This window comes from Pseudonaja textilis, chromosome 3 (assembly GCF_049901715.1).
Source record: "Pseudonaja textilis isolate UNSWEBS1 chromosome 3, rPseTex1.2, whole genome shotgun sequence".
Taxonomy (NCBI): Eukaryota; Metazoa; Chordata; class Lepidosauria; order Squamata; family Elapidae; genus Pseudonaja; species Pseudonaja textilis.
The window spans coordinates 190,665,750-190,682,390 of NC_141992.1; the positions used below are offsets into that span (position 1 = coordinate 190,665,750).

The window sequence follows — 16,641 nt, forward strand, 5'->3', positions numbered from 1 at the left end:
AGGGCTCTTTTATATTAAGTTGATAACATGGTTGTTAAGTGAATCTGGCTTCATCATTGGCTTTGCGTGTCAGAAGGTCATAAAAGGTGATTCCATAATCCCAGGACATTGCAACTGTCATAAATATGAATTATTTTCATGCAGCTTTGAGAAAAAGGAAATGCTTCTACAATTATGCCTTGAATAATTGTAAAATGTCATGCCTTGTATCTCATAACTGCTTCTTCAAGTTGTTCCATGCTCTGGCTGTTGTCAGCTTTGATGGTGTCCAGCCACCGTGTTCTTTGGAGGCCTGGTTCCCTTTTTCCATTAACTCTTCCAAGCATAATCTCTTTCTCAATAGAATTCCTCCGCATGTCATGGCCAAAATAAGTGAGATCCAGTTTTGTGGCTTTTGCCTTCCAGTGACATGACTGATGTAATTTCTTCCAGTACTTGCCTGTTAATCCCTTTTGCTGTCCGAAGACATAAATTTATATAAATGCATTTAATATAAGCACGGTCACATTTATTTTTTAAAAAAGTTTAGATCTTCAATTGAGTTGACCAGGTCTATCTTTTAAGCCTATGAGGATTTAAAATGGAATCTTAAATTTAGCTGAACAATTAATGAAATAATTAAAACTCCTTCAATGCTCTTTCTATAGATATTTTTTTTTAAAAAAACCAATATCGTCCTAATAATCTATAGGTATACTGGCCATTTTGATACTGTTTATCTCCAATGGCTACTGAATAGAAAAGAAGAGAATGGAATCGAATTCTTATTCTTCATAGAATAGAATTCTTATACTGAGTAGAATAGAATAGGGAATAGAACAGAACAGAACAGAACAGAACATAATAGAATAGAATAGAATAGAATAGAATAGGATAGAATAGAATAGAATAGAATAGAATTCCTTATTGGCCAAGTGTGATTGAACAAACAAGGAATTTGTCTTGGTGCAAATGCTCTCAGTGTATATAAAAGATAAATAATTACCACAGTCATCATAAATACATTCATAAGATACAACATTTAGTGGTAGTTGTAGGATACTAAATAAGCAATCAACATAAATCATGCTAGGAAACTAAATAAAACAATATAAATTGTAAAGATACAAGCAACAAAGTTACAATCATAAATAGAAAAGGAAATAGGTAATAGGAGGGATGAGAAGAATAATGGTAATACAGTCTTAGTAAATAGTTTGACAGTGTGGTGGGAATTAGTTGTTTACCACAGTGATGGCCTGTGGGGGAAAAACTGCCCTCATGTCTAGCCGTTCTGGTGTGCAGTGCCCTATAAAATGCCCATTTTGAGGATAGAAGTTGAAACAATTTATGTCCTGGATGTGAGGGGTCTCTAGATATTTTCACAGCCCTCCTTTAAGGACAAACAGATGGTGATTACCAAGCAGATGGCTAGATTCTGCACAGCAGCACTAGGGATTCATCGGAAACAGGTGATTAATCCACCCTAACCATTTTACACAACTACTGTAGCAAACTCTTGCATTACTACGTTGTTTTGCATTTTAGTATTTAATGACTATGAGCATCACAGTTTACGGATTGCTATTACAGCATAGTTAGGCAATGTGCAACTGACCGATTGATGCCAGATTGTGATTTTAATATAGATTTTGTCTGTTATTTATTGTTTTATTTTAGGATTTTTAACTGGATATGCATCAAGGGTTTTTATTTATTCTGGTCTCAGGTCTTTGACTATAATGAAGCTGATTTGATTTGATTAATTAAAATGAATTAAACTCATCCATTGCAGTTTATTCTTAAGAGCCTTGGCAGTGCAGAGGTTAGAGTGTAGTACTGCAGGCTACTTCTGCTGCCTGCCAGCTGCTTGCAATTTGTCAGTTCAAATCCCACTAGGCTCAAGGTTGACTCAGCCTTCCATCCTTCCAAGGTCAGTAAAACGAGAACCCAGATTGTTGGGGGCAATAGCTGACTTTGTAAACCGCTTAGAGAGGTCTGGAAAGCACTGGAAAGCGGTATATACCGGTAAGTCTAAGTGCTATTGCTATTCCTGTGCTAGAGCAACTATTATAAAACACCTGTTCTACTGACTTTGTATTGATCAAGTTGGTTCTTTCTTAGGTCCAACTGACTGCCATCTTGCAGCTGGTAAAGCTTTTCTAAGGTCTGCCAAGCAGTTTCTCTTGAATCCCGCTTCTTTGACTCAACTGTCCAGCGTTTATGTACCTCAGTGCAGTCTGGATGGTCAGTGGAGGCCAGTCCAATGCAATGGTCCACCTGAACAGGCATTTGAATGGTACCAAAGATGGAATGCTCAGAACAATAACGACAAGGTGCTTACCATCGTTGACTTGGCTAACGTACTCCTAGACTACAAGGCAAGGTCTCAGCAAAACTTTGAAGATTTCATCAACATACTCTATGCTGCGGGACGCCAGAATATGTTCCCAGAATTTTCCAAATACTCTTCTTTGGAAGCTGTTCCTGGAGAGCTGCTGGAGGGCAAAACATTAGAATCCTCTGAGAATGTTTTACTGAACCCATTCACCTTTTGGCAGCTTCTTCAAGGTCGGCTTAACTATTATCCAGGATCTTACAGTGATTTTAGCATCCCCTTGGGACATTTTGATCTTCGCAACTGTTGGTGTGTGGATGAAAAGGGACGCATGCAAGGAAGCCAAGCCAGTGTAAACCAAGTTCCAACTTGTAAGTAACTTGAGCCAGTCACCAGATCTTCCTGTGACAAAACATCAGAACAAATAAAATAATAGGGTTGAAAGGGACTTAGAGCAAGGGGTGAGATTCTTCCAGTTCAGACCGGTTTGGGTGAATGGGCCTTTTTCCAGCTTCCAGTGGGCCTCCAGAGCCTGTGGGAGGCCATTTTCACCCTCCCAGAGGCCTGTCGGAGGCCTCCGGACCCTTGGGAAGTCAAAAAATGGCCCTCCTGGAAGTTGTGGTAGGCCACACCCACCACGGCCATGCCCACCCAGCAACCAGGCAGTGAACTGATTGCTGGGATTTTTGAATCCCACCCCTGCCTTAGAGGTCTCCGAGTCCCATGGCAGGAGATCCTAATACCATTCTTGAGGCTTGATGGAATCATAGAAAGAATAACAAAACAGAATAATTGAGTTGGAAGGGACCCTGGAGGTCTTCTAGTCCACCCCCTCTTCCACCAAGCAGGAGGCCCTATACCAGAGGTCTCCAAACTTGGCAAGTTTAAGACTTGTGGACTTCAACTCCCAGAATTCCTGAGCTAACATGACTGGAGGAGGAATTCTGGGAGTTGAAGTCCACAAGTCTTAAAGTTGCCAAGTTTGGGGACCCCTGCCCTATACCATTTCAGAGAAATGGCTGCCCAAACCTTTCTTAAAAAAAAAAAAATCTCCACTGGTTAATTGTTCCAAATGTCAGGAAATTTCTCCTTAGTTCTAGGTTGCTTCTCTACTTGATTAGTTTCCACCCATTGCTTCTTCTTCAGCTTTCAGTTGCTTTAGAGAATAGATTGATCCCGTCTTGACGGGATTGAACAAAATCTCAGTCTAGTGAAGCATTTATGATGTGATTAACATTGCGCTAAGCCATGCATTCATTTTGTTTTAGTTTTCCATTATGTATAGCCCTAGGCTTAGTTTGTAGTCCATGGATGGTGGTTTAGCATTCTGTGTGAGCCTGGCCATTGTGATTCAGTGAACAAATCTGGGTTAAACTAAACCAAGATTTCTTTTTAAATTAAAGATTAATGACCATTAATAGAGTCTTCCCTAGAGTAATGGTTTTTTGTGGAAAATCTTTTCCCATTATAAAACATCAGCCATTATCACTGGTGGATAGCGGGCCTTTTCTAAAATCTACCTTCTTTTTTTCCCTTTTAGCTTTTATTCGTTTAGTTCTCCAAATGCAAGGTTACTAAGTTGCTTTGACTAGTTAACATTTCCTTTTATATAAGGCTAATGAAGTCCTTTGAGACATTTATACAACTGAGAAATTGCCTATAAATATTTTAAATAAATACAAGAGGAATTGGGCATAATTATTTGCAAGTGGCAATGGTCAGCCAGTTTTAAGCTTAGGTATTTAACACTCCTACTTGAGAGAACAGCCCACTGGGATCTGAATCTCAAATTATGCATTATTTCTTCCTGGCTCCAATTTATATATTGTGAGCAGAACTGCTAAGTTTATATCGTGTTTCCCCCAAAATACGACCCTGTCTTATATATATATATATAAGACAGGGATCTTTGGTTGTTGCCTCACGCGTAAGATTCGGTATCTAGGCACGTTTGATGACTAGTCTCATTCATCATCTTCAGGCTTCTGTCTTCAGCTCTGTGCTTCTCTGAGAGGCACTCTGAGAGGCACTCAGAGAAGCACAGAGCTGAAGACAGAAGCCTGAAGATGATGAATGAGACTTCATCGAAACGCTGCCTAGATACTTCAAATCTTACGCCGGAGAAAACCCGAACAACCAAAGATCCACATACAAATACCCAGCGAGAACCTCAGAAAACACACACACACACACACACACACACACACACACACACACACACACACACACACACACACACACACATATATATATATATATATATATATATATATATATATATATATATATATATATATATATATATATATATATATATATATATATATATATATATATATATATATCTTTGCCACCATAAAAAGCACCAGGTCTAATTTTCGGGGGATGTCATCTACTGTCTAATCTCACCTGCATGCGTCACCCCCGGCATCCTTTTCTCTGTCAGAGCTTTCAAGAACTTTTTCTGCAGCCGGCAAGGCTTTCCTGAAGGCCTCTGCAGCCGATAACAGAGCTCTGGATCAATCCACAGCTTTTTTTATCAGCTACGGAACCCTTCAGGAAAGTCTTGCCAGCCTTGAGGGCTGCAGAAGAAATGGGCCAGCGAGGTAGATGTCAGGGTGTGCAAGGCCTGGCTACAACTGTCCAAAGGTAAGTAGTAGGGCAGTTGCACCCCCCTATTAGCACCCTAGCTTAATTTTTACCCGTCCACTCTGGAATGGACGGGATCTTAATTAGGGCTTATTTTTGGGGTAGGGCTTATATTGGGCGCAAATGTAAAAAAAATCAAGCTAGGACTTACTTTCAGGGTAGATCATATTTTCAGGGAAACAGGGTAGTTAAGGCAGTTCAGTATACTGAATAAAGTGGGGCCTCGCGTAAAGGTAATATATTTATTCGAAGGCTGATTCTTTATATTTAGCATGTATGTATTATATTACTATATTTCCTTATCTGTTTTAGCCTGGAATTAGACCCTGTACTTCACTATTATTATTTTTGTTGGATGGGATTATAACATTAATCAATGTAATAAACTGGTACTCTTTATTTGGGAGCCAGATAATCACACTGAAGTTGAACTGAAATTAGTGAGGGACTCTTTCTTATTCCTTGCTTGCTGCAACACCAGGCTAAATGAACGAACAAACAAACAAATAAATGGAACTCTGACTTGAATGGGAGATAATAATTATGTCTCTGTTGCCCATTAATTAATATGCAGGCAAAGTAAAAATCATCTTCATCTTCTTTTATTTGAATCCTTCCCCTTTGCCTTCCCTTTCCTCTTCTTCCTCCTCCTCCTCCTTCTTCCTACTCTTCCCTTTCCCCTTCTCCCTTGCCTTTTCCTCCTCCTCCCCTGTCTCTCTTGCTACGTTCTCCTCCTCTCACTCCTTCCTTCCCTTTACCCTTCTTCCTTACCTTCTCCTTCTTTTCCTCCCTCCTCTTCCCTCCCCCTCCTCCCTCTTCCCTTTCCCATTCTTTCTTTCCTTCTTTTCCTCCTTCCCTTTCCCTGTCCCCCTCCTCCTCCCTCTTCCCTTTCCCATTCTTTCTTTCCTTCTCCTTCTTTCCTCCTTCCTCTTCCCTGTCCCCCCTCCTCCTCTTCCTCCCCCTCCTCTTCCTCCCCCCCCCCTCCAGATTTGCCACACTCTGAGCAAACTTTTTGTCTTCTTGCAGGTCTTGGAACATGTGAATCTGCAAAACGAGAAGCTGTGGAATTTGTTAACAAGGTGGAACAACTTATTCAGGAGTCAAACAGCTCTCATTTTCCTTTCGGACAAAGTTTTTTAATGAGCCAAGTGTCCATGTTAAGAGGCCAAGAGCTTTGGAGTAATTTTTCTCATCTGGAAAGCACTTTTGCAGAAATACTGTTGGCAGGGAATGATTATGCCATCCAGCTGGCTGCACAATCCAGTATGTTAATTTTTTTTTAAAAAAATGATTTTTCTAGAGGAACGTCAAATGGGGGTGGTCCAGTAAATTTTGAATTACTGAAGGAAGAATTAGCATTGTAAGGTTTGCTAGAGTGTCTACAGGAAGAGGATCAACAAGATGATGATCACAACTATATGATTGATGACCTGACTGTTGATCACATGGTTGTGGCCACCATCTTAAGTTTTTTTGACTGCTCTGTGGATACCTCTGAAAACTTTGTTTATTCTCTTAATAGATACCATGGGAGGAGAACCATGTTAGTGTTTGACATTGTTTTTCAACCTTAGCAACTTTAAGATGTGTAGACTGAATGATGGCTGGGTGATACCAGAAATTGAAGTCCACACATCTTAAAGATAAAGATAAAGGTTCCCCTCACACATATGTGCCAGTCATTTCCAGCTGTAGGGGCCAGTGTTCATCTCCGTTACAAAGCTGAAGAGCCAGAGCTGTCTGAAGATGTCTCCGTGGTCATGTGGCCGGCATGACTAAACACTGAAGGCTCATGGAACGCTGTTACCTTCCCACCAAAGTGGTCCCTATTTTTCTACTTGAATTTTTATGTGCTTTCGAACTGCTAGGTTGGCAGAAGCTGGGACAAGTAATGGGAGCTCACTCCATTACACGGTGCTTGGGATTCAAATGGCCGAACTGCCGACCTTTTTGACCGACAAGCTCAGCGTCTTAGCCACTGTGTCCCATTTCCGCATACCTTAAGAGCTGTCAAATTTGAAAAGCACTCATCTCCAGTAAGCAGAGATAGAATAGAATGAATGAGCTGGAAGGGACCTTGGGGATCTTCTAGTCCAGCCCCCTCCTCAAGCAGGAGAATCAATACCATTTCAGATAGGTGACCGTCTAGACCAAGGGTCTTCAAACGTGGCAAGTTTAAGACTTGTGGACTTCAACTCCCAGAATTCCTGAGCTAACATGACTAGAGGAGAAATTCTGGGAGTTGAAGTCCACAAGTCTTAAAGTCTAGTCAAACTTGAAGACCCCCCTGGTCTAGACTCTTCTTAAAAACATCCAGTGATGGAGCAACCAGATCAGATAGGGTCTGGTAGCATCTTTCAGACAACAGCTTAAGTCTCATATTAAAATTTGTTAGTTAAAATGTTTTTGGTCACTTTGGTTTCTGCAGCGTTTGTTATCCCAAAAGAAAACAAAATAATGAATAAAAATCAGCTCTTGGCATTTCCGTGTGTGATTGTCCAGCCTTCCAAGGTGAACTTCTGAAGCAGGAGTGTCCAACCTTGGCAACTTGACTTGCGGACTTCAATTCCCAGAAGCGGGGAGCCCCATTCATGACTGGCTGGGGAATTCTGGGAGTTGCAATCTACAAGTCTTGAAGTTGCCACGGTTGGATGCTCCTGCTCTACAGGAGCCTTTCTCAGCAGGGACGGATAAAAGAAGGTTGTAACAGTGGAAATGTTCTAAGAAGGTATTTGTGTTCATCTGCTGTAGCAAAAAAAAATGCCTAGCATTTTTGTGGTACTATAGAAGCTAATAGGTTTATTTTCAACCCAGTCCTCTTCAGCAATTTTACAGAGTGGAGGTTCAAATATGGCACTTTTTTCATATTCTCTCCTTGGGGGAAAAGATGAAATGAATAGAATAGAATAGAATAGAATAGAATAGAATAGAATAGAATAGAATAACAGAGTTGGAAGGGACCTTGGAGATCTTCTAGTCCAACCCTCAGCCTAGGCAGAAAACCCTAGATCACTTCAGACAAATGGTTATCCAACATCTTTTTAAAAACTTCCAGTGTTGGAGCATTCACAACTTCTGGAGGCAAGTTGTTCCACTGATTAATTGTTCCGTCAGGAAATTCCTCCTTAGTTTTAAGTTGCTTCTCTCCTTGATTAGTTTCCATCTGTTGCTCCTTCTCTTGCCTTCAGGTGCTTTGGAGAATAGCTTGACTCCCTTTTCTTTGTGGCAGCCCCTGAGATATTGGAACACTGCTATCATGTCTCCCCTAGTCTTTCTTTTCATTAAACTAGACATACCCAGTTCCTGAAACGGGTAGGTTCCGGCAATAGGTAGGGAGAAAATCAAGGGAGGTCAAGGGAGAAAACTGGATTGTAGAAATTGTAGAAATGGAGAGGTATGGAGGCTTGGAGAGGTTAGTAATGATGAGCAGGAAGAAGAAGAAGAAGCTGGGCCCTTTTGCATCTATTTTATATCAGATTTTGCTTTTGAATGATCTACATAATAGCTACTGATGAATCGGTCGCGGAAAAGTTCCATGTTTTCTATTGTCTACATCTCTGTGGCCGCCTTCATTGCTTAAGCCATATTTGCTTTGTTGTAGCTTTGCAATTTTATCGGAAGAGTCTATTTGCATCCCCAAACTCCCCTGGCAAGGTTCAACGCTTGGCATTTCAGCCTTATATCCCCCAGTGTGATGGAAAAGGGAACTGGGAGCCCATCCAGTGCTATGAGAGCACAGGTGAGAAATATCTAGGAAGGCATTTGCCTGAGTAAACATTGATGGTCTTTCATGGCTGTAGATATTAGCAATTACATATAGTAATCCTCCTCTCCTTCTCCTTCCTCCTCCTCCTCTTCCTTCTCTTCCTCTCCTCCTTCTTCCTCTTCTACTCTTCTTCCCCTTCCTCTCCTCCTCCTTCTTCTCCTCATTTCCTCTTCTTCCTCTCTGTTCCATATTAGCATTCTTGGAATACCCTCATCTGATTGGTACAAACGGACTACTCTGTGATTGGTGGAAAGAACAACAGTGATTGGCTCATAATGAATCAACCATGATTGGCCGTGCCGATTGCGGGAGATTCAAAGAGCCGTCATTGGTTGCGAGCTGCCGGCAATCCCTATATGAAGGGCTGCCGCGGCTCGCAGGTCCAGCACAGACCTATATACCAAATAAAGGGCTGAACAGTCACCCTGATCTCAAGTCTCTTTTCCCGCGATCTAACACTCTCCTTCTTCTTCCACTTCCTCCACATCTTCGTCTACCTCATCCTACCCCATTTTCTTCTTCCTCCTCCTCCTCCCTCTCCTTCTCCTTTCTCCTTCTCTTTCTCTTTCTCCTCCACTCCTCCTCCTTCTTCCTCCTCCTCCTCTTCCTCCTCCCCCTTCCTTCCTAGGTTACATAGCAAAAATGAATCTAGTTACTTGCATTATTTAATTCCTTGCACGCATTTGTATATAAATAATAAATACTATATTCTCCCTTTATTATAAACAGTTCAAGATGGCCCAAACTCACCCAGTCAGCTTTCATGCCCAATGAAAGACTGGAAGTCACAAGTCTCCCAGTTTCTAGTTCAGAACCTTATCCATCACCCCAAACTAACTCTCTGTTTTCAAAAAGATGAATAAACTTCATTAAGAGCACAGGGCCTTCATTACATACATCCTTAGATCATTCTTCTAATTGAAGAGGAGGAAAGCACCACTATCACCATGAAACTTAAGTCTTTGGGAAAGCCACGTAGCCTTCATAGGACTTGCTTTCTTCAATGAAATGTATAATAGAGATTTATGTCTGCTCTGATTATTTTTTTTCTGTGGAGGCCAGTTCAGACGAACTAAATTGCCAGGCCACATTCAATACAATGATTTCTTCTTTACTGAACTATTGACTAATTCTACTCATGTACTGCAAGGAACATCTCTTTATGAAGTGGTTCCAAAACACATATTTTTGTTCTTTATCACAGGTCACTGTTGGTGTGTAGATGAGATGGGACGTTATGTTTCGGATTCCTTGGTGACACGCTCAACACAACTGCCCGAGTGTAAGTCTTATTCTTTAAATCTGGGCTGTTGCCCCTTAACAAGCAATACAGATAGGGAATTGAATAGGATAATTTTATAAAATGGTAGGAGTGTCAACTCAGGGTGAAATGTTCAACTTCTTAATAAAAATATCACAGTAATCATTTTTGGGCACCAATAGTCGGCTTTGCTTGAAATGGAGGTGTGATGTTGCTTCAGTCAGTTGGGATGATATGGCTATTACAGAAATATTGAAAACCGACCTTATTTGTTTAAATAATCTAATGCAACATCTGTAACACCATCCTGTCAGAGCTGAAGAAGTTTCTGGGATGAGAAGCAAAATGTCTTCAAAAGAAAAAAAACAAGAAACCTCTTGAAAAAGCACCTTTGGGACAACAATAATGATAGGCTATCATATTAGCACTTCTTAGAATTACCAAGTGTTCATGCATGATCGCTTGGTCAGCCTAGGAAGCATAAGAAAAGAGAAATAGTCTCTGCAAAGATTCCTACACTTCTGCAAACACATGTGGCCTCTTTTCCACTAAAATAAATAAAAGCAAGCTGTCATGCCCTTGTTGGAGTCTGATTCTGAGGGGGAGATTGAGCAGCTGACAGAGAGTGGGAGTGTGGATTTGGTGGCTGTGGAAGAAACGGGGAATGGGCATAGTTTGAATGGGCATTCAGAGGAAGACCCAGGCCATCCCCTCTTCATCCTAGGGCACACAGGGAGGAACGGAGAAGAGAGTAACATGGCTTATGGGAGAGGAAAAGGCTCTGATCCATTTCATTAGTTGCAGATGCGAGAACAGGACATAAGAAGGGCGTTTGCACACAGCACCTTGCTGGAAGCAAAGCGTGCATTATCTTTGTCGAAGCTTATCTGAGTTTTGGAGTCCTCCCAACTGTGTGTGCTCCGTTTTCTTTTGGAAGTCTGCTATTTATTATCTTGGTCTGTCATGTTAATTACTTCAGCATTGGTTTGTGTTGGTTTTTTTAATTTCTAATTTAGCTGTACTTTGGTTTTGGACTGCATTTCTTCCCTTTGTAGACTGTTTTTGGAAGAGTTTGATATCCAGCCGAGGATAATTGGACATTGAGGCCCAAGTTGGAGGCATTAGAGGGAATTTATTCTACTTTTGTGACTTGGTTATTTTTGTGACATGCCCCGGATCACAACACAAGCAAGACTTCTGCCCATCTTAAGCATTTTAAACCAGCTTTCTTTTTCTGGGGAAGAATCAACTGATCAGGGTTAATTTCTGCTAGTACTCAACTCTTCATGAAACTGCTATGGGTAAAAACACTTTCTTCACTGGATCCAAGATGAAGTTCTTTTATGCCACTCATGGGGATGTCTATATTAGAGATGACACATGGTATTAAGCTAACATTTGTTTTGGTTGAGTTACGTTTCTTAGCCCATGTGTAGATTAATCCTACCTGGGACACCATAAATAATTTCTTATTCAGGAAAATACATTTCCAGGAAAAAAAATTGGACATATTGATAACCTGCCTCTATCCTAAAGGGCTCTGGATTTGAGTACCATAAAGTCAGGGACTGTCATGCCCCTGGTGGAGACTGACTCTGAGGGAGAGGAGGAACAGCCGACAGGGAGTGGAAGTGTGGCTCCAGAGGTTGTGGAGGAGGCTGGGGAAGGGCAGAGGCTGGCTGAGCAGTCAGAGGAGGACCCAGGCCCATCCCCTCTCCATCCTAGGGCACGCAGGGAGGAGAGGATAAGGGAGAGGTGTGGTCTACTCAGGAGGAGAGGGATTTGATCCTCTTCGTGGGCTGCAGCTGTTACAACTGAATAAGAGTTTGGACCTGCGTACTGGCAAATGCTGGAAACAAAGTGTGTAGATATCTCTAGTTTATAGCTCTCTCTGAGCTTGGTGTCCTTCCCAATGTGTGTTATCTGTGGACATCCTCCAGCCCTCATCTTGCCTGGTTTGTTTTGCTTTTTTCTTTCTTTGTGTAACTTTTTGTGTGAAAGATTTTTGTCTTCCGTCAAAGATATTCGGAGCTTGGAAGCAAAGTGAAGGAATAAAAGGGGCTTCACCTGTTTTCTGTGACTGTTTGTTTTGTATCCCACCCTGGGTCATCACAGGTACCAAAGTTAAAGTTCAGTGTAAGTAGTTGTAATTGAGGACTACTGTATTTAACAGAATAGGAAGGGACCTTGGAGGTCTTCTAGCCTAGTCTTGCAGGAGACGCTATCCCATTTCAGACCAGTGGCTGTCCAATCTCTTCTTAAAAACCTCCAGTGATGAAGCACCCACAACTTCTAGAGGCAGGTCATTCCACTGATTAATTGTTCTCATTATTAAGAAATTTCTCCTTCGTTTTAGATTGTTTTTCTCCTTGATGAGTTTCCATCCATTGCTTCTTGTCCTGCCTTCAGGTGTTTTTGTAAATAGATTGACCCCATTCTTCTTTATGGCAGCTCCATAGATCTTGGAATATTTGTGTTTTGTTTCTCAGTCTGCTGTGAGAGATTTTACAGGTGTCCTTGGAGATTGGATTGGATTGAACTTTGTCCTTGGCTCACTTATTTGGATCGATGAAGTGATTCTGGGGATGAATTTCTTCCACTGTGCCTTGACTACTGGTGTCTTTGCCTGGAGTGAACACTTAGTTTCAAAAATCCTCAGTTTCTGCAACTGTTCTTTAATTAATCGGGGTGAAGAAATAAGTGGGTCTGCAGACTTGTTTGCTAGATGGAATACATATTACTCTGTAAAAAAATGATCTGAATGCAGGTCAGACATCGTGTCAACGTTCCCAAGTAAATGCCCAGATTGCCAGTTGGAGAATGAATGGAGAGACACGGAATGCCACTTCAGCAGCTCTGTTTACTCCATCCTGTCTGGAGGCAAGTTGCATAAAGCTGAAAATTGTATTTTGATTATTACGTTATTACATTTTTTTCCTCTTTGATGGTTGGGATATTTGTATTTGTATTTTTTTTTGTGGGTGAGAAAGAGGGCGTGGTGGCCTAGTGGTTAAGATGCCGATCTGATCGACCAGAAGGCTGGCAGATAGAGATTGAGTGACCTCCCACCCCTTGCTACAGCTCCCGCTCACTTAGTGGTTCGAAAGCATGCAAATGCGAGTAGATAAGTAGGTACCACTTTGAGGAAAGATAACAGCATTCTGTGTGCCTCTGGAGGTAATCATGGCAAACCATGATCATGAATGTGTCTGCTGGCTCCTTAAGTAGAAAATGGAGATGAGCACAGCTCCCTAGAGTTGGACATGACTGGGCAGGGGGAAACTTTCCTTTCAGGGAGAAATGTGGCTAATTCCAGGTTTGCTAAAAATATGACTCCTTCTTCCTCTCCGATCCGATTATCTTGCTTAGCACGAGGACATGCTAAATCTACAGGAAACAGGATGATTGATGCATTCCCTAATGCCTAGAGTGACTTTTGGGGTTTTAGATGTCTTTAAGAGCTTTTCTTGTATCTACCAAGTCAAGATTGGGGAACGTATGAGGAGTTAGGGGCCCCACATCAGTCTCCTGACATTTTCAGGACCAACAGAGGCCTTCTGGTGATTTTGGAAAGGGATTGGTGCAGTGGCTTAGAGGTGGAGCTCTTGCCTCACAATCAGGAGGCTGTGAGTTTGATCCTAGGTGGATGCAAATATTTCTCTCTCTGGGCACACTGAGAATATATCTGCTGAATAAAACTCTGCATTGGCAACAGGAAAGGCATCCGGCCAGTAAATATTCAGCTCCATTTAGTTGCCCAGACTCCACCTCTCAAGGGTTTATGGGGTTATTAAAAAAGAGTGATGATGATGATGATGAACCTGATATATTTTCACGAGCCTTTGGGGGAGTTTTAAGGGCAGGGAGGGTAATGGGAATGTCAGGAACAAAAAGCTTCCATTCCCAACCTCCCTATGCAAATCTAGAATATTTTTGCTATTGTTGGTGGTGGTGATTTTTGTTGGTTTTTAAAAGTGGGGACGGGAGCAGGAAGCTTCCCATAAGGAAACTGTTCCCGCCTTAAAATTTCCCCAGACTTTGAAAAAGAATCCAAAACGTCAATGAAACGATCTCAGGGTGCAAATGGAATGCTCAAGACCCAAATATGATCACCATCTGTAGACACAGTCCATGTCCCAGTTAAGCATCTATGTAAATGAAGATTCCTTTGAGTTCAACTCTTGGTGACTACATGGACACAATTGTCCTATTTATTGGCATCAACACAAGTGTACTTTGCTATTGTCCTCTTCAAGGGTGGGTTTTTGTTCGGCTTCCCAACCTACTTGACAAATTGTCGTCACACTGAATGCTGTTCTACCTTCTTTGGGATCAACCACACTCAGCTGCTCATGATTATACTGTTCATTTTAGAATGAGTAGTATAATAATGAGCTCAAATAGCAGGAAATATGAAGAGTGTTGTGTGTGAATTAGCCAGCTTTTAAATTTTGTTAGAATTCTGGTCCTTAAAAGCAACAATCTTGTGTAGAATTTGTGGACATAACCATATCTATCCATCATCTGTCTGTCTGTCTGTCTGTCTATCTGTATCAATCTTAATCTATCTATCTATCTATCTATCTATCTATCTATCTATCTATCTATCTATCTATCTATCTATCTATCTATCTATCTATCTATCTGTCCATCCATCCATCCATCCATCTATCTATCTATCTATCTATCTATCTATCTATCTATCTATCTATCTATCTATCTATCTATCTATCCGTCTGTCTATCTGTCTATCATCCATCTAATTTATATGCCTACAATTCTATTGTAGAATGGAGAGTATGCAAATGTTCAAAAATTGGATTCACAGGCCTGGTGTGTCAACGTGGTGTCGGGAGAAGTAATGCAAGAGAGCAAAATTGATTCTAATGGCGAGATTCCTTGTAAGTGCCTGTGATTGCTTTCTAATTTAACTTTCAGTCCTATTTAGGGATTCTGCAGAAGTTCTCCTTTCGCCAATCCTGTCTTCTAAAGCGAAGGAGATTATTTGGTAAAAAGGACGGAGTGTTCTGGTGGCAGCAGTAATGTTAATAACAAGAGAATGCCACTTTCTGGTTACCAAGTAATCAGCATTAGGAAAATATGATTAGAAAAATATTACTTGAATGTTCCTAAGTTTTAAACATATGAACCACTATATGTTATCATAGTATCTATATCTATCTATCTATCTATCTATCTATCTATCTATCTATCTATCTATCTATCTATCTATCATCTATCATCTATCTATCTATCTATCTATCTATCTATCTATCTATCTATCTATCTATCTATCTATCTATCTATCTATCATCTATCTTTATAACACCTTTATTATTTTCACAAATATAACTCAAGGCTGCAAACATATCCAACTTCTTTCTGCTATCTTCCCTGTTCTAGGTTCCATCTCTCCTTGGTTAGTTTCCATCCATTGTTTCTTGTCCTTCCTTCAGGTGCTTCAGAGACTAGATTGACTCTCTTTCCTTTGTGGAATCCACCTCCAAATATTCTGTAAAGAAGGGCTGAGAAGTGTGCAAACACATTCCAAAATATTCTTGTTGGAATTTTGGCTTGATTCTGCAGGAATGCTCTTGCTGTGTTCTCAGCCTTTACCAATTGGAAACTTTTGTTCCTGCTAAACCGATTAAAGCTCTATTTTTAAGTGTCTGCTTCTAGGCAATTAAAAAATGGAATAAGAAAAAGACATTCCTCAGGGGAAGAAAATACTAGATTTTACTACATAGGTGTGACCACAGGAAATATTTATTTGTACATCAATCCAATTTTTATGGTGCCTGACTGCCTATGACTCTGGACAGCTTACAACCACTAAAACAAAGGCTATGGGGAAGCCAGATTCAACTTAACAACCAGGTTGCTGACTTATCAGCTGCCATGATTCGCTTAATAACTGTGGCAAGAAAGGTTGTAAAATGGGACAAAACTCACTTAGCAAATGTCCTACTTAATAACAGAAATGTGGAGCTCAATTATGGTCGTAACCTGGTCGTATTATGGTCGTATTATTATGGTCGTAACCTGAGGACTATCTGTAATATAAAAGGTGGCCAGGCAAGAATGAAGCAAAGAGTCTTCATTCCTCCTTGCTAAAGGTCTGAATGAATAACACTTCCGTGGGTAAAAAATGGTGGCTACTCGTGGTGGCGCAGTGGTTAGAATGCAGTATTGCAGGCCAATTCGGCTCACTGCCAGCAGTTCGATCCTGACCGAGGTTGATAAAATGAGGACCCAGATTGTTGGTGGCAATACGCTGACTCTTTAACCGCTTCGAGAGGGCTGTAAAGCACCATGGAAGGTGGCAGGGGTGGGCTTCAAAAATTTTAGCAAAGGGTTCTCTGTCCGGTTGCTGGGTGGACATGGGCATGGTGGCTGTGGCCTAGTCGGCCTCCTGTACCACGGCAGGGGAAAATTTTGCCCTCCCCGTGCTCCGGAGGCTTTCCTTGAGCCTCCAGGACGGCAAAAACAGCTTCCTCTGGCTCTGGAGACTCTCTGGAAGCTGGAAATGGGACCATTTCTGGCCTTCCCGAACTTCTGGGTGGCCCACTTTTCACCCTCCCCAGGCCTCTGTGCATGCCCTGCACTTAACCTGCATCCAAAACGGGCCATGTGGGGACTCGTGGGAGG

General features: G+C 41.3%; 1 protein-coding gene across 1 annotated transcript in view; it reads left to right on the forward strand.

The window, feature by feature from the left end:
- Positions 1 to 16,641, forward strand: part of TG (thyroglobulin) — a 160,486-nt gene that overhangs the window by 18,755 nt on the left and 125,090 nt on the right. The window contains exons 10-15 of the mRNA XM_087930406.1: positions 2,104 to 2,688; positions 5,993 to 6,229; positions 8,568 to 8,705; positions 9,937 to 10,014; positions 12,761 to 12,873; positions 14,783 to 14,894. Of these exons, the coding sequence (XP_087786532.1) occupies positions 2,104 to 2,688; positions 5,993 to 6,229; positions 8,568 to 8,705; positions 9,937 to 10,014; positions 12,761 to 12,873; positions 14,783 to 14,894 (1,263 nt within the window). The remainder of the gene's footprint in view (positions 1 to 2,103; positions 2,689 to 5,992; positions 6,230 to 8,567; positions 8,706 to 9,936; positions 10,015 to 12,760; positions 12,874 to 14,782; positions 14,895 to 16,641) is intronic.